This window comes from Danio rerio, chromosome 5, assembly GCF_052040795.2.
Source record: "Danio rerio strain M-AB ecotype USA chromosome 5, GRCz13ab, whole genome shotgun sequence".
Classification (NCBI taxonomy): Eukaryota; Metazoa; Chordata; class Actinopteri; order Cypriniformes; family Danionidae; genus Danio; species Danio rerio.
Genome location: NC_141025.1, coordinates 42,019,769 through 42,045,362, shown reverse-complemented (window position 1 = coordinate 42,045,362; position 25,594 = coordinate 42,019,769). Strand labels below are relative to the sequence as shown.

General features: G+C 34.5%; 1 protein-coding gene and 1 long non-coding RNA gene across 5 annotated transcripts in view; one reads left to right on the top strand and one right to left on the bottom strand.

The window, feature by feature from the left end:
- LOC147844087 (uncharacterized) lies at positions 1-13,972 on the top strand. Its single transcript, XR_015491679.1, has 3 exons — positions 1-629; positions 953-1,045; positions 13,556-13,972. It is a non-coding gene; the product is annotated as an uncharacterized LOC147844087 (long non-coding RNA).
- The window catches only part of si:dkey-3h3.3, a 150,608-nt gene continuing 128,300 nt past the window's right edge, over positions 3,287-25,594 (bottom strand). For 3 of the 4 annotated variants that reach the window (XM_087250965.1, XM_087250964.1, XM_087250963.1), the window contains exons 3-5: positions 5,154-6,173; positions 4,067-4,284; positions 3,287-3,951 (exon numbers count right to left, since the gene is read on the bottom strand). In XM_087250965.1, the coding sequence (XP_087107091.1) occupies positions 3,882-3,951; positions 4,067-4,284; positions 5,154-6,173 (1,308 nt within the window). In that variant the 3' untranslated portion in view covers positions 3,287-3,881. Of the gene's footprint in view, positions 3,952-4,066; positions 4,285-5,153; positions 6,174-7,332; positions 7,572-25,594 lie in introns of those variants that run through there. The other variant, NM_001123062.1, reaches the window with a different exon arrangement.

Genomic DNA, 25,594 nt, shown 5'->3' with positions numbered 1-25,594 from the left:
AATCATCCACAGAAAGAAGTGTGCAGACTTACAAGCCTCATTGACCTTTGACTTGCAGGCAGTTTACAAATGCAAGGGATGTTGGTTTTGAAAGGCTGCTGTCAGGAATTAGATAATGTGGAAATATGTTTATTCATTCATTCATTTTCCTTCACTTAGTCCCTTTATTCATTACGGGTCGCCACAGTTGAATGAACCACCAACTTATCCAGCATATGTTTTACACAGCGGATGCCCTTGCAGCTTCAACCCAGTACTGGGAAACATCCATACAAACTTTCACACACATACATTACGGACAAATTAGTTAATCCAATTCACCTACACTGCATGTCCTTGGACTGTGGGGGAAACCGGAGCACCCGGAGGAAACCCACGCCAACACAGGGAGAACATCCACACAGAAACGCCAACTGGTCTAGCCGGGATACAAACCAGCAACCTTCTTGCTGTGAAGCAACAGTGCTAACCACTGAGCCACCCTGTCACCCTGAAATATGCTTCTAAAAGGGATAAAAGCTGTGCATTTTGTTTTCTACAAAATGTAATACGTTACTTATTTAGCTGTATGTGTGCAAATCAGTGCTAGAACAGATTGATCATTGACTCAAGCTGGCCTAAAGCCACAGGTGAGTTTCTGGCAGTCAAATTTTACTATACCACAGAAACACTATTGTTAAAAAGGGACATTGGATAACATTTCCCTTTTGTAGATTTGTTTTGTTTTGTAACTGTAGGTTTCTCCTGTGTCTGCCCGCTCAGACAAGTTGAAAAGAAAACTCAACCTGCTTTGTGTTTATTAGTGTTGATAGTGTATTTACTGTATGTGCCACAATTGACCTGTTTGAATTGTGTTGGTTTACAAATATGCCACTCCAGGCAATCTATGGACTCATCTTTTTGTAAATAGATAGCAAAGTGGCTAACATTGGTGTCTTTAATTTTTTTCCAGCATTTCATGGTGATTTTGAAATGCAGTTTGCTGTGTTCAGATGTAGACTCACAGAGAGGCTAAGTACTACAGTGTTTCTGCAGGTTTCACCAGGTAAAATTTAAGACTATATAAAACATTTATAATTATGAATGAATTATGAATTACCATTATGAATGAAAATTTAGACTTATACAGGGCTAAATGCTAAGGATTTTTTTCTTCGAATATCCTAGTAAGAAAAATATTTTTACTTGCCCTTTTAAAAATTATTTAAATTTTATTACATTTAATAATACAATAATAATTTAGTTTGAATATTTTTAAAATTAATTTTCAAATATATTTAATAACAAACCCCAATCCTTACCAAGAATAAAACAAAACATGTCTGTCAATTACTTCTGTCCACTATAATAATAATTTAATTATAAAAATATAGGTCAGGTCAGCATCCTCAGCAGTTAATAAATGGAGAACTTTTAAGCAAGTGTTACTGTAAGGAAAGTAATTGTAATTGAAAGTAAAAAGTTGTATCGAGATTGTTGGTTATTGTTAGGGTGTTAATGGCCAGATTGGGTAGCTATACATGAGAAAAGTTAAATTAACTTCATTGACCACACAACATTCCAGTAGATTAAAGACTTTGAAAGGCCTAAAATGTAGCTTTTGAGATTTAAGTCATTTTAAGACCCAGCGGACACCACATACTAGACCTGACTGTGTTTATTATACACTGCCAACCCTTCACACAACTCCTCAACTTTTCTGAGACTGTAATGTAATGATGTGCACCTTTTGTACAGCGACTTTGGAATGATAACTTTTGTGAAAAGCGCTATGGATTAGATTAGATTCAACTTTATTATCATTACACATATACTATATGAGACAATGAAATGCAGTTTAGGGCTAACCAGGAGTGCAATAGCAGCAAGTGCAGGATATAGGTGTAAGTCATAAAGTGCCATTATAGAAGAACTATGGTGATATTTACAGATGGGTGTACTATCAACATTATATACAGAGAGAATCAGCTGTGAACATACAAGTTAGTGAATACAAGTAAACATGAATATAATTGTATTAATATTATATTAATACAAGTATTATATTATACAAGTTATAATTGTATGATTGCTTGACTCAGAATGCAAGGAAAAATTCTAAGGGCTTCATTTTTTTGTGTAATATACCTTCAAGACTGAATATATATGAATCATTTCAGGCTTGACTGTATTATATTAAATAGTTATTAATATATTTGCGTTTCCCCCCTAAATTTTTTGTTTCTCCATTTGGTCACTCTTTATTTTAATGGCCCGTTTGTTGAACTTAAGTTACATTGCATCTACATGCCTACTAATTCTTATTAGATTATAAGACTGTTGGGTTAGGTTTAGTTTAAGTTGACATGTATTTGCTAAGTTTCTTATAGTCAGTTAAATGTCTGTTGAAGGAGCAGTATCAACAGATATTAAGCAGACAGTCTACTAATACTCAAATGGACCATCAAAATAAAGTGTTACCCGCCATTTTGTTCTGTGTGTCTTAAACTTAACTGACTAGAACTACCTGTGCTTTAAACAATTTAATTGCCCACCTTCCAACCAATCAGAAGCATGAAATAATAACAAATAATCATTGAATGATTGAATGAATTAATAAATATTGCTATGTTATACCCACTTTTGCGTCTTTCCATGAGGCAGACTATATTTCCATGAGATTGACTTCTGGGGCAAGTTGTAGCTGCCTTGTAATAATGCTTGAATTTTATGAATTTGTAAAACTATGTAGTACTATTGGCGACACGGTGGCTCCGTGGTTAGCAAAGTCGTCTCACAGCAAGAAGGTCACTGGTTTGAGTCCCGGCTGGGTCAGTTGACGTTTCTGTGTGGAGTTTGCATGTTCTTCCCGTGTTGGCGTGGGTTTCCTCCAGGTGCTCCGGTTTCCCCCACAGTCCACAGACATGTACTATAGGGGAATTGAATAAACTAAATTGGCCATAGTGTATGAATGTGAATGAGTGTATGGATGTTTCCCAGCACTGGGTTGCAGCTGGAAGGTTATCCACTGTGTAAAATATGCTGGATACTGGAATTTGGCAGTTCATTATGCTGTGGCAACCCCTGATGACTAAAGGGACTAAGCCTAAGGAAACTGAATAAATGAATGTGGTGCAATATAAGAGTGTAACAAATATTAGGAAATAATCATTATTTATTCGTAAAAGTTTATTTGAAGCCTTTTTTTTTGCATGATACAAAGATGACTTCAGAAAATTATAGTAAACATGCATAAACTAATATAAAAATCAATCATTTAAAATAATACAACAACTAGGAATGAGCATTTATTATTTGTTAGAGTTTATTAAAAGTTTTTTGCATAATGCAAAGATTGCACTTTAAAAAATAATTAAAAAAGAAACTCATAAACAAATGTATAAATCATTCAAAAAAATAAAATAAAAATACAACAACTGATACAAATAGGAACAGCTTAACGCTAATAAATGACCTGCTCTGTGCTTTCATAGAATACTTCAAATAACACAAAGAGTGAAAAAATCATACATTTCTGTAGACGTACTACTTATGTAATAACACTTCAATCACTGAATGAACAAATTAGAAAACCTACTTCATACACGTACTGGAACGGTGATTAAAGTAGATTTAAGATTTCTGTAAATGTGATGCCTCTATCATACTGATGTGTAACTAGAAGTTTAACCGCTTAAACCACAGGATATATAGCACTGGTGACAGCAATACACTGACATCTCTCTTACCATGCTTTATGAGATTATATTGACACAAACTAAAATATGCCCATTCGAATCCTAAAATGTTACGCCTTTTATAGTGGCTGTAAAAAACTAAACAATAGTCTGTTTCAATAAATGTTGGTCATATGGTAGGAATACAAGGTTTAGTGAGTTAAATCAGTAAATTCCTTTTGCTTTCAGTTCATCTTGCACTCGCTTCAGGTAGTCTGGATCTGGGTAACCATAACTGCAAATAACAGTAATTTAAAACTATTGTTAAAACAGGACTGGAATTAACAGGGCTCGGTCTGAGATTAGGTAAACACTTCAAAATGTTGACAACACCCAACATGTTTACTTACTGCGTGGGCCCTCCATCACGGGACGTCTTGTGGTGAATGTCATTCCAGGTCACTACATTGTTCTTGCCAGTGGTGGATGATCGACCAATAGTGAAAGTAAGTCGCTGGTCGAACGCCCTCTGCAAAAGCTTGAGTACATGAGTCCCTTCTGTTGAGTCAGGGAGGTATGCAATGCGGGACGCACCATGGTACGGCATGCCTGGGTTTGGGTGTTCGACCTATAGGGAGGGTCATTAAAAAGAGGTGTAACTGTTCTTTTGCTGAAAAACCTAAGAAAATGTTGTCATTTACTCACAAGACAACCTGTTTGAGTTTCTTTCTTCTGTTGGACGCAAAAAGATGTTTTTTGAAGAAAGTTGGAAACTAGTAGTCAGACATCTAAGCCGCATTTGGACACAACTGTCAGAATTTTCAGTTCTGTCATGCACCATGGAAGAGAAGCTGTTCCCGCAGTGTCCGAAATAAAGGAGTGCAAAAGCAAGAGTCTTTAGTCTCTGCATTCACCAAAGATGAATAAATGAATATTAGAAACTCATAGACCACTAAATATATTGAAGGGAATGTGGAGATAACATAAAAAAGTAATATTTTTATAAATCATTTATGAATAGAAATGTTTTTTTTTAACATAGACTTTTTCTCATATAAACAATAACCGATAAAACTACTTTTTTCTCATCTCGCGCGCACAGATCAGCTTGAACAACTCTGAAATGCATCACTTCTTGTTTACCTGTCGCAAAGGGTGTAGTCACACAAGTTCAAACACTTCAATGTATCCGCAGCTCAATTTGGATCCGAATTTTCCGCATACGGAGATGATCTTAACTCCACAACATTCCTGAACTACTCTCCATTGGAAATGAATGAATTCCGGTCTGTCGCTTGTCATGTGCAGTGGAAAGGAGGCTCTATAGTATTTGCTTTCCTACATTTGTTTTCCAACATTCTTTAAAATATCTTAATTTGTGTTCAACAGAAAAAAAAATCATAGAGGGTTAAAACCACTTAAAGGAGAGCTGATTTTGGGGTCAACTATCCCTAATGCGAACTTTAGAACAAGTATAGAACACATTAGTGAGCTCACCCCCTGCGATCCACTTGGTATATAGTAGGTGATGACGATCGTCCCGTATCCTTTATATCCAGGTAAACAGGATCTGTCCCGTGAGACTGTCATGGTTCCTCCTTTGGGTTGTGTCCCTGTGAGGCTGCCGTATATTTCTCCACATATCGGGCAGGCCGGCTTCAACTGAAAAGCTGTGTCCAAACAGTCTTTGCAAAACCTGTGCTGGCATTTAGTTAACACTGTGGATTCAGGCATCTTGATGGTTTCCAAGCAGATGGGACATGTCTCATCTTTGGCCTGGTCTGATGTTTTCTCATGTTTTGCAGGTTGAGTGCGAGGTGTGTCGTAGTGTGTCATTGTTCTACTTGGGGTTTGGTGCAGTGAATACCTTCTCCAGTCACTCCCTTTCAGACATGTGTCAAATCTTTCAAGGCTAATGAAGTCGCCAATTAGTTGCATTTGTTTTCTATCACTACTGAGATTGATTAAGAGTTCTGGAAACTCTGAAGAGCAAAATTCAAAAATATCTCGACGGTAATTGTGGTTCCTGATTTGCAGTCCAATTGCAATCTTTTGATACAGTGTTATAAACTCTTCTCGTGCAAATTGAGCATGAATGTTCTTACCAGTCTGAGGTGTAAAGGTCAGATAATTTTTGAATGTATTTATGGAAACTCCATGCCTTTTCTGGATCGCTTCAAATTCCTTTGATTTCTTTTCTTTGATGTACTGCATAACAGTGTCATCAACTTTAATTGGATCAAATACTGAAGGGTCGTTTTGAGCTGATCCCGGGCTTGCAGTGGTGTGACTGCTCATACTCATTTCCTGTTGCTTTGGATGCTTTGGTCTATTATGTGTTGTTTGTATCTTTATACACGACTTATAAAAATCTTTAATATCTTGGAACTTCCCGGTTGCAATTAAATAGTCTTCTTTCTGGGTAACTCGTATAGTCTTTCCATTCAGTATGCTGGTAACTGAATTTGGTGGCTGAAAGATGGCTGGATGAATCTTAAGCTCAACTTCAGTAAATATCTGAAATGAATGAGAAATTAACACAGTTTAGTAAATAACATGATTCATAATTTACTTGATAAATAAATGGTATAATACTAATACACTTTTGTAAGACTTTTATGATTTTGAAAAAACTTTAAATTTGACCATTTAACCATGGATTTGTTACAAATAAAACCTAAAAACTACAGTTATTGTACTGAAATTGTTTTGTTACTATTGTTGGGGGGGTCACGCATTACAACATGTTACTTTCAAAAATGAAGTAATAATATTTAAGTTACTTTTCAGATTAATTAATATGCTTTTCAAAAAAAAAATGGCTGAATTAAAATTAATGTAACCACATTGAATCACACTCAATAAGAAAATGAGCTCCCTGCAAGAACAGGCAAAAACAAAATGGCAGAGCATTGCATTTCTTTGATGGAGGTATTCTCATTATTTTGAACACAAGGAAGAAAAGGGAATTGCCCCATTGGACACTGATTTTACTGATATGATAAAACAAAAATTCAAAAGTAGCAAACACATTACTTTCAACTTTCATTAATCTGTATATAAGGCATGTATAGCATCAATGTATACCTTCTCAGAAGGTAGCATTATTCTTTTTTTTTTAAATGTTTTTTTTATTATTGGTAAATGAAGGTTATACAGTGTGTTGTTAAATGTAGAGCTCCTCTTTTTAAAACAAGAAGAATAGCATGCAAGTTCTGAAAGAGATCAAGCCTCAGCCAGGTTAGAAAAAGTAACTCAAAAGTAACGTAACGCATTACTTTCTATGAAAAGTAACGCAACTAGTTTCTTATTTGGGGAGTAACTCAATATTGTGATGCAACATTTTCTAAAGTCATTTGAACACTGTTTGTTACACTAAACCTAATTTGACCATGGTATTTTAAGCAAAACTGTCGTTACACAGACAATCAATGCTCCTAAATATATATTTTTACTGTAATAAGATCACGGGTTAAGAGCAGTGTAAAAAGTGAAAAATAAATAACGAGATTCTACTTCTTGCGTAGTTTGGTCATATACTGAATTAATCAACAATTTGAAAGAGTAAGTTTATCCCCTATCTAACGCCCCTGACGTTCAGTCCTTAAATGACGAGAAAAGAAAATAGAGTTGATAGGTTTTACCATGTTTAGCAGAAGGTTAACGATAATCTTACCTCTGGCAGGCTCATCATCTCGGTCTGTGCCTGTGCGTCATTTAGTTGTCAGGGAAATTAAAACAAGAAAACGAGACACCAACTACAGATTATACAGCCGTCGAGGAGCAAATGGCAGAAAGCGCGCATTGTTTTCAAATAAGCTGCCCAGGAAAAGCTAGTTTGTCTGGTCCAATGGTTCAGCGTAAACTTAAAACTCTAATATCACTGTTTGATTAAAAAGACTGTGCTGTGCGTCGGTTTCACTTTTGAAACCAGGAAGTCATGCGCAGTGTGTTCTTTGTGTTGCCAGATCCCACAACATTTTGCACACCAAAAGTCTTTTAAAACATTTTCATGTTTACTTTGTTCAGAGCTGTATCTTTTTTCAATTATTTTGCAGTTTTGCTACTTTTAATACTTCTGTTCTGTTTTATTTGGTGTCATTTTATTTGTAAATGTAAATTGTTAGCTCTTTGCATGATAAATTGTTTAAAATGTGAGCTATAAATAGTTCCCCCAAACTAACCATATCCCTATTTTGACCATAGGCTAATACAGTATTCAAAATACTACAAATAAACATAAAACTGCCAAAAGTGCATGTTTGCTACACTTTACATTGCAGCCACTGGTGATAATAAACTACATAAAACTACACAGTTTTTTTAAAAAGTGTAAACAAATGTGATCTATTTAAAGTTTAGATCTGAAGATAAGACATTTGAGGAAAATCTTCAAACACATCAAGGGCAGACATTTCAAAAGAAGTGGACCTTAACCTCGCCTAGCTGATTAAAAAACAAAACAAAACAATGTTTATAGTTTGGAATAAAACCCTCAATAATATGAGCTGATAGCCTATCAAAGTCCCCTCTGCTTTTATTTAGTGGTGTCCATCTGATTTATTTGCAGCAATTACAGACCAGTCTCATTTTAGAATCGTTTGCAAGACTATTTATTATTATGTTAACTTATTTTCATATTTTCTGTTTTATTTTAATTTTGTTTGTAATTTTTTCTTTTGTCGTAATTTTAGTTCACTTGAAACTTTCTTCAGTCAGCACACACACACACACACACACACACACACACACACACACACACACACACACACACACACACACACACACAATACATTATTGCAATAATGATCTAAAAAAATCTATTCAATCAATTTAATAAGTCAATCAATAAACAAATTAAAAAGTGCTCAGTCTATCTACATTCTGAAATGTCTTATTTTCTTGAATACACTTTAATGCACATGCTGTAGAAAACTTCTATGGTTCATTTTGTCTGGACTTACCAAAATAGCATAAATGTCCAACTAAGCATTTGTGAAACCTTTTTAACAATAAAGCAAAATAAATACATAAATAAAATAAACACACATTTTCACCACAAGAGGGGGATAGAGGTTCATTCAGATCAGATTCAGATATGAAGACAACATACACTCTCCGGCCACTTTATTAGGTACACCTGTCCAAATGCTTATTAACGCAAATTTCTAATCAGCCAATCACATGGCAGCAGCTTTACATATTTAGGCATGTATACATGGTAAAGACGATCTGCTGCAGTTTAAACCGAGTATCGGGTGGGGAAGAAAGGTGATTTAAGTGACTCAAATGTTAAAGCCAGAATTTGGCATCAACAACATGACAACATGGACTCATCCTGCTTTGCATCAACAGTTCAGGCTGGTGGTGGTGGTGGTGTAATGGAGTGAATGATATTTACTTGGCACACATTGGGCCCATTAGTACCAATTGAGCATTGTGTCAATGCCACAGCCTACCTGAGTATTGTTGCTGACCATGTCCATCCCTTTATGACCTCAGTGTACCCATCTTCTGATGGCTACTTCCAGCAGGATAATGCACCATCTCATAAAGCGCAAATCACCTCAGACTGGTTTCTTGAACATGACAATGAGTTCACTGTACTCAAATGGCCTCCATAGTCACCAGATCTCAATCCAATAGAGCAGCTTTGGGATGTGGTGGAATATTAGATTTGCATCATGGATGTGCAGCCGACAAATCTGCAGCAACTGTGAAATGCTTCCATGTCAATGTGGAACGAAACCTCTGAGGAATATTAGAAGTACCTTGTTGAATCTATGCCATGAAGAATTAAGGCAGTTCTGAAGGCAAAAGGGGTCCAACCTGGTACTAGTAAGGTGTACCTAATAAAGTGGCTGGTAAGTGTATCTTGGTAACACTTTATTTTAATGTGTTCTTGTTACTCTTGTTCACTGTAGTAATTACAAATGATTATATATTACTTCATGCAACTAAACCTACAGTATACTTAACGTAAAGTATGTGTAATGAATTAATATTGTGCAGTAGCTGAACAGTTACAACTGACACCTTAAAATAAAGTGTTACTGTGTCTTATTTACAACACAAATAATTTAAGTTCTGTTCTCGTACTCTCGTACTCGTACTAACCCTCATAAACATTGCTTGGTTTTTCCTGAGTAAAATAAATCTTCAACTGACAAGAGGGATCACTGAATCTGACCTGACCTGATCACTGACCTGAGGATCATTTTCCTCATCAGCACATTTGTTATGGACCGGTTATCCGTCCAGTACATTATCTGTAAAACATACAAGTCATTTACACTACACAATAGGTTTGCAATAGGTTCTAACATCCAATTTAATTGCAATAGTAAAGGTAGGCATATTTAAGTCATGTTATTTCTCTTTACATGTCAGCTTAAATTTAGATATATTGTTGTGTAATGTTTGTGACTCCAGTTGAAGTATAAGAAAAAACACCATATCAGCCCAGTTTGAAACCTCCTGCTGATCTACATTTCATCATAAAGTTCATTTGATTAATTAGATATAGTTCTAAAGATTTAAAATAACACTCAACCCAGAAAACTAACTCATAAGAAACATTATTAAAATAATCTTATAAATAAAATGAACCCAAATAAATAAAACAAAAATGTGGTTTATTGGGATTCAAATAAATGTATTTTTCATATTTGAATAAAACAATAATATATATATATATATATATATATATATATATATATATATATATATATATATATATATATATATATATATATATATATATATATATAAAACAAGTTTTTATAGTTAGAAGCTCAAAACATGTAAAAGATGAAAAACTCCTGACGTAGATGATTGGTTCTGTAACATGAACTAAATGTCCATATTCCCTTTTCCCTCAAAACTTTTTCTTTATCATATCCCATTAGATGCAAACCAGGGGTCCGTTCTTCGTACCTCGCTTAAATGATCTAAGATGATTTGGCAGATCCTGGATCTTTTAATCTTGATAACTGATCTCTCGCTAATTTGGTTCTTCAAACAAGTTTACGAATCAGATTAGAATGTCTGGATAAACTGATCTGAGATCGCTGCGTGTGTTATGAAGGACAGATCTATCGATCCTCGAAATCATGATCAGCAATGCAACGATTGGCTGACGGCATAGCAGCGTAATGACATCATCTGATTAATATTCAATTATCCATGTGAGCAAAATTACATCAAATTAGCAGTAAATGGTTTGTTAAATATGACACGCAAGAACTTTCCACATTTGTTGTGAGCTGCAGGCTTTACACTTTCATTTGTCAAGACAAGAGTATTCATCATGTATTTCAATGCAAATCAATGCATTTAGTTCTACATTTAGAAAAGATTTTCTTTATTAATGTAGCCGTTTTTTAATCGGTGTATAAAGAATAACTGGTTGTTTACAAAAGCATTTTGATATTGGTAAAGGTGTCTGCAACTTTTGTGAAGCATCAAATCACTGGCATATTAACTATCAAAACATGTTTATGACTGCATAAATGTATTATTGCTTAAAAAAAATCACATATTGTGCATTTCTATTATACACAATTTGTTCTAAAGCGATCTAAAAAGTTCATTTCAATAAGTTTTCTCTTTGCACCAGATGGCAGTCTTTGTACTTTCATTTCGAGGGTGCAGATTGCATACGTTTTATTAATATGTATAACTTTATTTATTTTATTAATGACTATAACTTTATATATATATTTAAAAATTATGTATTATTTTCCCAAGTGTATATAACTACTACTGTAAGAAAATATCAGAATTCGGTAAATACTTTCTGTATTATCTTTGCTTGAACTAAGCCGATCTAATCCTGTTTATATGAATTAAACCTGCTCCCGATCAGGTTTGACCTAGCAGAACTGTTGCCATGACAACAACTCTCGGATCAGCTTTGAAGAACGAAACGATCCTGGATCGTGTCAAATCGTCAATATCCAAATCCAGCTAACTGAGTAATCCACGTACGAAGAACGGACCCCAGAAAAAACAATCACCAACCAGAAGCAAAACAATTTGTGCCATTGTAAAAACAATGCATTGTTTAACAGACATTATACAAAAAAACTAATCTAAACATTGGTCACAAACTCCTTAAGGGTCGCAGCTCTGCACAGTTTAGCTCCAACTCTAATCAAGCACAGCTGATCCAACTAATCAAGGTGTTCAAGACTACTAGAGACTATTAAGCAGAAGATCTAAATCCTTCAACTAATGACAGCAGCAGCACAAACCCACTGCAATCCCACCAGTGCACTGCCAGAAATCCTTTTCCCTCTGAAATATCATTAGAGTTTTGTGTAGTAAAACAACATAAGCATCAAGATCAACACACATACAGTATATAACAGAATCAGTCAATTAAGCATATAGTTTATATAAAATAAAATAAAAAACTCCTGTCACATGTACACAGCAATGTTTCCAAGAATGCTATGCAGAGCTCCAGCTTTGACCATGGTGGTTTCTTCATCTCTTTTCCAAATCAGCTGGAAAATGTAAACCTTTTCACTGTCTGTACACTCAAAAACATTACTGCTACTCAAACTTTTTTAGAATGAGCTGAAACAACACAATTCTTGTAAATTTTTTTTGGCCATTTTATTTGTTTTCTGTTCAGTCCACATAAATTTGTAAACCATTAAGTTAACTGAAGCGTTTTGTCTTGGGACAGCATGAAGGAATTGTGTTGGTCCAACTACCTTGGGATTTGTTATTCCTAGCATGCTTTGCATGTGACAGAATTAGGAGAGGGAAACGTTGACAATAAAAGTAATCTTGGGTGTTTAAAGTTAATAAGACTAGTAAGAGTTTAATCTTCACTTTAGTTTGAAGATTTAGATTTTCATGTAATGCTTTGAGTTTTGAGGTTTCCACCTTGCCGAAGCACCCATGCTTTGGGTGTTGGCAGCTTAATTAGCAATAATGCAGGTTGTTGCTTTGCTCAGTAAGCAATAACTGTCCTAAAATTAGTTCTGAGATTAGTCTCAATCCACTGTTCATGTTACTCATGAAAAATTAAATATATGAATATACTCTTTTAGTTAATTTAAGATCACTTTACATGCAGCTAAGAGACTTCGTAATGTACAACACCTAATTGACACACATGATAGGCTACTATCTGACCTTTGAGTTAAAGTTGAATAAAAACACAAACGTATTTAGACTTTTATTAGATTAAATCATGCTGGACCATCTCAATTGCATTTATTTGTGTAAATAGTTTGTTTTTTACTTGGTGCTGAACAAATTTTTTGGATCAATTAAATTGAGTTTATCAAAGAGTTATTTTTTTAAGTGTAGCCAACTGTCCAGAGAATAAAATTGTAAAGTGCACACAAGTGCTTGGAAAAGAAACTATTATGACTTAATATAAATCAAAGATTTTATAAATATTAACAAAAAAAAAAAAACGGACACACTTTTCATCCTCTAGATTAGGTTCTACTGAATGACACTAGATGGCAGTAGAGTAGTTCAGAATAAATGTAATAGCTGAACATCGCCTCTTCTCTCTTCTGAGTCGCTAGATGGCAGAAGAGCTCGCTCCAGTGACAAACTAATAACCCCAATCTGCTTTTTAGCATTAAGGTCGCAGTTAGACTTTCATTTCGACAACACACATCAAGCAAATTCATGCCAAAATCGATTGTTACAACACCTTCTCTTAATGTTTTGCCTTTCTGACCAGGGGGAAATATAGCACTTCCTTCATGACACACACACACACACACACACACACACACACACACACACACACACCACTGTCACCTAAAAGCACATTTCTGCTTTCACTGCTCTTTGCGCTCATTTACATTAAAGCCAGCTGCAAAAAAGTATATTTCCAAGCGCTTGGTGTTTTTGTTTTTATGTAGGCGGCTGTTGGCACTGCAAGTGTGGCCAACATGAAATTCTTAAAGGGGACCCTAATTGGAGTGAGACTTCAGCATAGAGATGCTCCTGTCGGATATTCACACAATCGGCCACCTGCACACGACACAAATTATGTGGCCGTTCAAGACGACTTGTCAACGACTGTTCGGGACATTTGTGAAAACAGGAGGACACCAATGCAGCCAAACCGGCTCCCGTTCATCACAGTATGTATGCCTGCCTCTAGAGAGTAGAGATTTTTTGCTTCTGACTTTGAGGACATTATTCGTATCTTCATCTTTTTGGTATTTTGATCGCTTTTGTTATTTTTTATTTCAGTTAAGACGCGCTTTTAGTTAATTTTATTTTATGTCTTCTTACACGAAACTGTTTAGATTAAAACGTTATTCAATATTTCAATCATGTGTACCCTGGTGGTTTTTGTTTGAATATTTTTTTGCGCGTATTATTATTCTTTTTGTTATTGTTTTTGTGGAAAAAACAAACAACTAGGTTGATGTTGTTTATTTTCCATGCACTTTAAAACAGTGGTCTGAAATTGATATAATTTGACAGTGCACGCGACTCATTATTTAAACATAACATAGTCTATATTAATATTTTATACTTTTATCTTATTCTTTAATTCTCTAGTTTTATTATAGTTTAGCAAGAGAAAATAGGCTTCATATTTTGTTTGCATGTGTGTAACCAGAAATACCACGCACGGCTTTCAAGTGCGCGTAAATAAGCTATTAGCCTGGTTTACCTTGTTACAGCTATATAATAATTAGGATACATTTTTAGAATGTAACAAAGTTAACAATTGAAGAATAGGCTACTTAAAATTATAAGAAGGAATAATTATTATGAGTTGTCCACTAAATATTTTTGTACTCTTCTGGATTTGAGTTAATTAAGAATATTCAACTATAATACTAGTAGCTAATGTTTTATTACTAATTTTAATTATATAAATTATACAAATAATAATAGGCCAATTATTGTTTTTAAATGTAGGCCAGTCTATAGTTATTAATAACTAATATTAATAATACCAAATGATTTAATAATAATAATAATAATAGGCTAATAATAATAATAATATTAATAATAATAATAGTCTAATTATGATATTATTTGTACGGCTTTGGCAAATATATATTTTTTGGATACGAAATGTTTGCACAAAAAAGAGAAAAGAGAAATGTTCCGTTCCATTTGAGCCATTATTTAGATTAGTCTTGACGTGCTGGCAGATTTATGGTTCCCTCTTATCGATTTGCGCAAAATGCTGGAAATCACTGCGTTGCTAAAAGCAAGCCGCTGAGTGTGCAAACGCATGATTCACGGCGGAAATATCAAGCAATGCCCCCGCAGCCCTGCACACCCTGCCCCGGCTGAACAAGTGCACCGCCAGTCCTCAGCAAGCCCGGGTCCCAAAGAGGCCAACCAGTGTGGATTTAATGGCAGTGAAAGTATTATGCGGAATCGGATTGAGAGAGATCTAGACATCTGTCAAAAGCAGCCAATAGAATGTACATTAGTAATATTGAACCAAGAAAGACGTCGGCAGATCGGGGAGGATTAAGTACAATTCATAATCTGATCACGAAAACTCGGCTGCTTGAAAGCATCCAGGCGGCCACGGCGCGTATAAAACAAAAGGGGCACAGATCAAGATGCCCTTCTGCGTGATGTTCACCACACAACCACTAAATGGACTAATGCCAGACTGTCGCCTAGATTTCCTCTCAAACATTTTCTGTGCGTGAAAATGCGTAAAGCGTCACTTTTCAAAGCACGTTCTTTTCAAAAACAACGCTTTATCGGATGGTTTAGTTTTTGAGCTGTTTATATATTTATTTCGATAGCCTACTAATATGTCAATTTTCTTAGTTCAGAATCGATCTAAAATAAACTATAACTAATGTTAAAATAGTTATCTAGTTTATATATATATATATATATATATATATATATATATATATATATATATATATATATATATATATATATATATATATATATATATATATATGTATGTATATATGCAAAAACTCTATAAACAAATAAATCGAGCTGGCATCAGAAAAAAAAAAAAACTGGTGTCAGACAATGGACAGTATATGCAGGATAGACAGCAGACCGCAGAGAGGACAGCTAATCTGATCTAAATATGACGGGGCAGTGGGTTGGTGGGATGGGGTTGGGTGGGGGTGTGTGGGGGGTTTAATTATGTTGTTGTTTTGCCTTGCTGTTCCCCCCACTCAAAAAGCCCTTGTAATGAAAAAAAGGTCCATGAGAATAATTGAGATAATTATACATATTTATGTGTTTTGGGTTTCTTTCTGAAGTCAGCCAAATACACCCTATGAACATGCGCCTTTATTGTTACACCCACTCTGAAAAAATCTCTAATAGTCACATTTTAGACAACGCTACTAAGCTACAAGGACTTGTTTAGTGTGACTTGCTTGTTATTGTAGATATTGACTTTTTTCTTAATAATTGTGAATGTTTAATTGAATATTAAACTGTTTATTTTCCTCATGAAGCAAACACTTTTGAAACTAAAGAGCCTTTATTGGCATCAATGGTTTCATGAAGAAACGTTAACCATCTTGGAGGCGCACACACTAACATTGTCTTTCTTTTTTCTTCTGAAAATACAATAAGTGTCATGTGCATTTGTATATAAGCATACTCATTTGCATTACAGAATAACATCACCCTCGCTGTTATCAACCGGGATTTTTTCTTTCTTTTATAATAAGATGCTGACTGCATTTAGATCCACAGCCGTGAGGAATTTAGATTATGTTGTACATGTTTAAGCCGATGAGGAATCCAAATGTTATGTGTGCATTAAGAGCTGCTTAATGTAAACACAAACAAGCCAAACATCTACAGTACATCAAACTAAGCCGGATACTTTAGTCAAGCAGAGAAGAGATCCAAAGCCTATTAAATCAGCGAGAAGTAGCCATGAGTTTAGGCAAATCCATCTATATGATTGTTACCTTAGGAATGCTCTGTTCGCTGACAGGAGACATATCAAGAATCAACCATTTTTCACTGTCAGCTGCTAATGTGACTGTCAGGCTTAGCATTGCTATCTCTTATCCATCTTAAAGTGTCTATATAATTTATCCCCAAAGATGGAAAACGGTAGATTCTCATGATTTCCATACTTGAAGCATCTCATATAAGAATTGTACATTTTAGCCTCCTTTGTGTGTCAAATGACAAAGGCAACAGTGACAGTTCCTTAAAGCTGATATGATGAATAGAGCAAGAAAAAGCGTGCGCGTGGAAAACACAGAGAAAGATGGCTGTGGCTTTGAATGGTGATCACCTTAGAATGACCTCAAGATTGTTTTCGTGATCTCAGCTCTTCAGAAAAGCTGCAGTGGGTTTTTGGCTTCATCAAAACATCTCACACACAATGAGCCTCAACAACATGTGAATGGCAGTGGGGTCATCACGCGTTGTTACAATGGTACATTTTTATCAACAGAAACAGAACTGGTAGTATTACCAGTAATTAAAAGGAAACCGAATGAGACATATTGTGTCCATGAACTGAAAGAATTGTGATCAAGATGACTTTGGTTTACAGATTTTTCTTTTTCTTTCTTTTTCCTTATTAAATGAAATAGTCTTCTGCAAAAACACAAGATAGAAACCAGTAGCCAGTTTATCTATTCATTCATGTGTGATCCATGCTTTAGGATTATGTATAGGCATAATAAATAAACAAACCGATAAATAAACAAACAAATAAATAAAAATGCAAGAAAGTTAGGACTAAAGTAATCCAAAAGTAGTCCAAAAATATGTCTTGTACGAAAACAAGTACTACACTTTTTATAATGTAATTTGTAATTAACAACTTACTTACCACTACTGTATATATATATAGATAGATAGATAGATAGATAGATAGATAGATAGATAGATAGATAGATAGATAGATAGATAGATAGATAGATAGATAGATAGATAGATAGATAGATAGATAGATAGATAGATAGATAGATATGTATGTATGTACAGTTGAAGTGAGAATTATTAGCCCCCCCGTTTAGTCTTTTTCCACAATTTCTGTTTAACGGAGTGAAGATTTTTTCAACACATTTCTAAACATAATAGTTTTAATAACTCATTTCTATGAAATGATTTATTTTATCTTTGCCATGATGACAGTAAATAATATTTAAAAAAGAAAAAAAAAAATCAAAGAGGGTGAATAATTCTGACTTCAGCTGTATATTTTTAAGATTTTAGTCATATAATGACTGATTATTCTAACTATGGCTCTCATAGTCCAAAAAGGACTAATAAAAACAACAATAACATAAATGTGTACTGCTACAGCATATTACAAGTCTTATAAATCCACATAATTGCTTTGTGGGAGAAACTATCTGTGTCATCCGCCTGAATCACTTGTACAGTATTTTAATTGTTTATTTATTTATGTATTATTATTATTTGACATTTCTTTGCTAAAAATCAACTGGATATGGGTGTGTTCATTTGCACAAATGGTAAAGGCTGAGTAAATAATGACAGAATGTTAATTTTTGAGTGAACTCACCCTTTAAAAGACGGTAAAATCCTGATAGATTAGTCACAGTTTTGAAAACCACAGTTCTTTTTACCTCATTAAATGAAATAGCCTGCTGACCGATAAATAAAAGAGAGACTTTGCTTGATGACCAGTAGCTAATTCATCAAAGAAGTTTCAGATATTGATTATGTCTGAAGAAGCAGACTTGAGCGGACGTGACTCGCGAGTGTCAGAGGAAGGCTAATCTTTCTCCTCTGGATAATTAGTTGACTTGATTATTATTCACACAGATTAATTGATTGCCGTTGAGGCTGAGGATAAATAAATAACATTAGACTTTGTAACTAACTCATGGGTAGGGTCACAATGTTTATTTTATCAAAGCCCTGTGCTAGTTCCAGTATAATTAGATAAACATTAAGGACTATTATGCAAATCCTATATTTTTACAATGAATCACAGATGACATATGCTAGTAGAATGTAATTCAGTATACAGTGTATTCCTACAAAACACATTAAGCGCTTACTTTAGGGGTGTCCAAACTTGGTCCTGGATAGTTTAGCTCCAGCAGGTTTGAGCTAAAATACGCAGGACACTTGCCCTCCAGGACGAGTTTGGACACCCCTGGCTTAGTCCCTTTATTCATCAGAATGAACTGCCAACTTATCCAGCATATGTCTTACACAGAGAATGCCCTTCTAGCTGCAACCCAGTACTGGGAAACACCCATACACACTCACATTCACACACATACAGTACGGCCAATTTAGATTTTCCAATTCACCTATACCGCATGTCTTTGGACTGTGGGGGAAATCAGAGCACCAGGAGGAAACCGGAGGGGAGAACATGCAAACACCACACAGAAATGCCAACTGGCCCAGCCGGGACTCGAACCAGTGACCTTTTTGCTGTGAAGTGACAGTGCTAACCACTGAGCCATCGTGTCGCCTAATATTTCATTTGATAACAAATTAAAACATTTAAGTGCAATCACAAAATACTCTTTAATTGTTGTTGTGTACACTGTAAAAATAACAATCAACAAGTATCATAACTTATTAAAGTTAAACCAAGGTCTTTAATCCAAGTTCTTTCCAAAACTTGTTTTTGAGTTATAATCTGTTTTAAGTCAAAGCTAATTTTAGTTACAATACTCCTAAGATTAAATTCATTCAACTAAAATTTTGAGGCAACCAGTAATTGTTTAGAGTGCATTTCCAAATCACTAGATTTTACCTATTTGTCACTACTATGTATTTATTATTATTATTATTTGTGTGTGTGTTTCACCTTTTATTGATATGAAAGAGACTGAACAGGAAACCTGTGAGTTTGAAGCTGTTCAGCATGAGCTCCTATACCATGGGTGTCCAAACTCAGTCCTGGAGGGCCGGTGTCCTGCAGATGTTATCTCCAACTGGCCTCAACACACCTGCAGGGATCTTTCTAGAAAGCCTAGTAAGAGATTAGCTAGCCCAAGTTTGTCTGATTGGGGTTGGAACTAAACTTTGCAGGACACCGGCCCTCAAGGACCAAGTTTGGACAGCATTGTTCCAAATGTTGATGCACTAACCATTACATCATTATGTATTAAATAATCAACAACATTAAAGTCTTTAAATCTATATTTCAAGGATGTCTCTATTTTTTGTTTATCTTGGGTGGAGTAATGTTGAGTGTAATGTTTTCAGAAAACGTTCTATAATTAAAAAAACTTTAGCAAAAAACAAATTCTGGCTTTCTCTTAACTTCCTCAAATTAAATAGTTCAAAAACTAAGGTTTTGCTTGTTGGGACCAAATCAACACTCTCCAAAACTGACAGCTTTTCTCTTTCAAATGATGACTGTTCTATTTAATCATCTAAACAGGTTAAGAGTCTGGGTGTCATCCTTGACAGCACCCCATCTTTTGATTCTCACATCAATAACATCACCCGGTTTGCTTACTTCCACCTACGCAACATTAACCCTCTCCCTTCTCTTACCCGCATGCCACTGCTGTTCTTGTCCATAACTTTGTCACATCTTGTTTAGATTACTGCAACTCCCTTCTCTTTGGTCTCACTCATAAATCCTTCCATAAGCTTCAGTTGGTCCAGAACATCACCAGATCATCACCAGAACCCCTTCTTCTCATCACCTCACCCTTGTCCTGCAGCAGCTTCATTAGTTACCGGTTCATTTTTGAATTGATCTTAAAATCTTGAAGTTAACATTTAAAGTCATTCACATTCTCACCCCTTCATATTTGTCTGCCCTCATCCACATTTCTGTTTCTTCTCACACCCTGCGATCTTCTTCCTCCCTCCACTTGTCTGTTCCCTCTGCTCATCTATCGTCTATGGGCAACAGAGCATTAGCTGCTCTGCTCCGTGGCTTTGGAACTCACTACCACCTGCCATCAGAAACATTGACCCCCTCACATCATTCAAATTAAGACTCAAAACCCACTTATTTAAGATGGCTTTTAATCTTTAATTAATTTTATCTGCACTATTGCTGTGTATATTTCATTATTTCTCTTGTTGTGTTATTGCTCTTGTTTATTGTACGGTGTCATTGAGTTGAGGCGAATTCAAATGAAATGTATTTTAATTATTATTAAATTTTGTGCGATCAGTAATTCACATAAAACACATACAATCGCCCATAAGGCATTATTTCACTCATATTTTGATATTTTATTTTCACATTATTTGAAATCTTAAAATATGCTTTTCTATGTAAATACTTTTGTACACCAGATCTGACACAGACACCCAAATATGCACTTTAACATCAAACTTATACAAAATGGAAATGAAATCAGATGTAATGCAGCAAACTTGAACAGTTTGGTTTAAATTGTGTTCAAATGAGCTCATTCGAGACTCAAAATATGAGAATAACTTTCTGAGCACTAAAAGGTTATAGTCTGGTGTGCTTCAATCTTATGCATTTGCATTTGTCGAGTGTTTCCCTCATTTGATTCAGAATCAGACCATCAGACTAAGTAGAAAATTCTCAGCAAAAAAGACTGATGTGGTTGGAAATGGTGTTTGGTTAATGCAGAAGCACTATTACTGCTGGGGCAATTATGTATATGCGCACAGGACTGTTGAATCTGAAATGTCAAATGGAAGACTGGATGATGGTGCTGCGATTTACTGATATCTGCTTCATATCTTACTCTTCAACTCAAAACTGTGGACATCTGTCTTTAATATCTGTATTGTCATATCAATAAAGGTAGTAAATGAAATCACTTGGTTTCTCAAGATAATGTACAATTTAAATAGAATATTCGGCATTGCATCCATCTTCTAAATGGAGTATTTATCATTTAATGAAATGCTCAAATACTTTGCGTTGCTCTTTTATAAATAAAGACAAATGTTTATTTACAATGGACTTCAAATGCCATGCTGTGGCAGAGATCATTTATTTACTAAATATCATATGCATGCTTTATGTGTCTTGGATATCTATAACAAACAACAGTATTAGGGTTGTATTAGACTAATGGATGGTACATTAAGTCCGGGTGTATGCATGTGTGTGTGTGTGCTGCTGTCTAGTCTCAAAGCCTTGTCAAGCAGCAGATGAAGGCAACAGCTGGACGTCAGACATAACAACTGGCCATAAGAGCAGTGCTGGGAATCAACACTGTCTTCATCTTCTCACATGAGAGTTTGGAGGTGGTCTACAGCTGGACGGTCACTTCATGTAGAAACAGTTGGTTTTTAAATAATTTTTTGCTGCATTTTAATTTTCTAATATAAAATATTTAGGGTGATTAATTATAGGGGTGTCTCATAACTGACTTTAAATAATAAACTAATTTGCTTTGTTTTTAGATAGCTCTCTAACTACACTGTAAAAAAATCTATACATTTTCTTAAAAAGGTGAGTAGACCCGTTGTAACTTGAGGGATACTAAAGTTATAGTATTCCCCAAGTACACCCAAAAAGAACATTTATTCAAAATTTACTCACGAGTGGTTTTAAAGCTTTGAGAGTTTCTTTAGTTCGTTTAACACAAAAGTAGATATTTTGAAGAAAGCTAAAAACTTGTTACATTGACTCCCATAGTTAGAAATAAAACAAACAAACAATATAGAACATGTTGAGGGTGAGTAAATAATGAAATGATGAATTTTCAGTTTTGGATTAACTATGTCTAAGTTGACAAAGTAATTTTATTTTATTTTATTTTTACAATTTTGCACAGAGTTCATTTAATAATTTCAAGGGAACAGGTCTACTCACTTTTTAAAGTAAACTAATCACTAATCACTAATTTGAAAGTGTGTTAGATTTCTGTGAGTTGTGGGGAAATTTCATTGTAACATTTTTTGGAAAGTAATTTTTTTTATGGATTACATGATTACAAAGTGTTCACACATTGGCAATAAATGGTTGATTATTTGCTAATTTTCTTCAATTGTTTTACCTCTTTTAAAACAAAATATTAACTAAATATTTCTACTGTGCACTTTAAAAAAATCAATATAATAATTTTTTTACATCAAGAACCTATCCAAAAATAATCAGATTATGTTAAATAGTCTGTTTTACATCATCATTGACTAGACTTTTCACTTTTTTACCAAGCGTGAGCGCTCTTTCTCTCTCACACACACACACACACCATTATTTAAATTCTTAAAGATATATTAAGCTAATAAAGTACAAATCTCAAACGTGATTTTTTTTCACCTTAAGTCATATGGTTGCTTGACATGTATCATGTCAAAAAAATATTCTTTACTGCAGGTGCCATTTACACAAATGCAATGTCATTTTAAATACCACAAGTTTTATTATGCTTTTGTCCGGCATGCACACTACTTAAGCATCTTCTATCTGTGAAAATGGAGCAATTTAAAAAAAGCCATAGACCTGGTTTTATTTTGGAAACGCTGGTGTTGTGTTTCAGTATAGATGGCCTGAAATGCAAACTTTTGAAAACAGAGGCATGGCTACCACAATCATTCTTTAGCTGGTTTTCTGGATTATAGCGCATCCTTGATTCTTCAAACTTCTTTTATATGACATATATGACCATTGACCTATTATTATGACTAGGCCCACACAGAATCTGCGAGTGCAGAAATCTGCAGATTTCCACAGATTTTTAGCCCATCATGTCTATGCATTTACTTGTGTAAATACGTGTAAACTTAAATGTATTCAGCTATTAATTAATTACAAATAATAAATTTTTTTAAATGGTGTTAAACATTTTTTAAACTGCTTTTATTCTAGCTGAAATCAAACAAATAAAATTTTCTCCAGAAGAAAAATGATCAGACATACTGTGAAAATTTCCTTGCTCTTTTAAACATCCTTTGGGAAATATATATATTTAGAAAAAAAAAGAAATTCAAAGGTTGGCTAATAATTCTGACTTCAGCTGTATATGCATGCCCAGTGAACATGAATGGTCATATCATTTTTATATTTCTAAAACAGTAAAAATGCCAGTCTGAAAGAGGATGATTTTCATTTTAAAACAAAAACGTACTGGTGTAAATGCAGCCATAGTGAGCTGCCTAGAATATTACTTCCACAGTAGTTTCTCATGCAAAATGTCGAGGAGTCGTGGCTGGAGCAAAGCTGAGGGTGAGTAAAAGGTGCACAGAATCTTCATTTTGAGTGAATGTCCCTTTAAAAGACATGTTTAATCCTGATAGATCAGTCAAACCTTTATCAATGTCCAGTTGCTTGGTTCCTGGTAAATGAATGTGCGAGTGTAGCCTGATAAAGAACAGACATTCTCCTGTTGGGGGAAAAAAAGGACTCTGCTTCTCACCTTTGGCTTCTAAAGCCATGTTAGAAAAACTTGAAGCAATTGCTTTAAGGTGCTGAAATGACATGCTGACAAATGTTATGTTTAGACTGATAGTTAAGAGAGTCTGTAAGGGGAGCTGGGTCTGTCCCTCTGAGGATGCTGGAGGCAAATTTACAAATGGACTTTTCCCCCAATGACAGCTTTTAAGTAAAGGCTACATCAGTAAGTCTGCTGATTGTCTCCATAGTAACTGCCATAAACGAAACACCTGAAGATAGCGAAGGATTACCAGGCCTCTTCCTCTCTTGCTGCTTTAAAGTGGACCAAATTAATGACGACCTGCGCAGTTGCCCTGAGAATCTCTTGCTAAACTCTTGAGAAGTCTTGCCTTGGGAAAGTCTTGACATACACTCTGTAGCAGATTGTGAGAACAAAAAACAGTGTTTTTTTAACTTCACAATAACAATCCAGAACTGTGGCTAGTTCCAGGGTTTTTAATTAAGCAACTTGAAACAACTTGTTTTATTCTGTTTACTACTGATGACATTTCTTTAAAATATAAACAGAAATGCTGTCATTCAGAGCATAAAATTATTATAAATAAATGATAAAATAAATTATAAAAAAACATCAATGTAAAAAATATATGATATAAATTATAAAAAAATGTATAATAAGTATAATTAATATCATAATATTTGAGTAAGTACTACGTACTGTTTCATTTTATGATGAAAACTATATACATGTGAAGACATTTACCAAACATTATAAATACAACGGACTAAATTTCAGGGTAAAGGTGTTCACCCCTAAATGAAAATGCTTTTATTATTTACTCATCCTCTTGTCTTTCAGAGCACAAATAGAGAACAATTTAATTTATTATTATTTATTATTATTATTTAAAGGTTTTTATAAGGCTCTTATTGAAATACTCACTGGAAAAATAATTGGGTGTTACTGGAGGGTATTACATAGTTATATATATATGAAGAGTTCAGATAAAAAAACCTAAACTGAAACAAAAACTGAAACAAAACCTCTTAATGCCATCTAAGATTTTCTTCAAAAATGAGCATTTTTATCAGGCTCCTGTGTGTAGGTTCAGTAATTTCCATTTTTTTGTCACAGAATAAAAACATTAAAACGTAATTCTTGTTTTATTCTGTCTACTACTGATGGCATTTTTTAAAGTTTAAACAAAAATGCTGTCATTCAGAGCATACAATGACATTCATGTGCCATGTATTCATTTATGTATATGTGTTTTTTCCAACTGCTTAAACACATTTTTAAAACAGCGTCACCTTCTTTCAAAAGTCTACACACAATTTTCAAAACTGCACACACAAAATGCAAAATGCCTCACATCTCCTTCAAAATGTAACACTGCATTCAAAATGCCATAAGCACACGTCTGAATGAAGCATTTGCATCAAATGGCAAACCCTTTTTTTCATAATAGTAAATCTTTGGGTACACCATGTAAACACTGTTGTTCTAAATCTAAAGCTCTGTGCTCTGTCATTGGCTTAAAGCTACATTTCAATACAGTGTTCTTTGGTGAAAGCTAACAGAAAGTAACAGGTACACTGTAAACACCAATGACATGTAAAAACAAACTATTTATTAGGCCAAACATTACTGTTGCATACAGTAGCATACAACAAAACCATATATGTA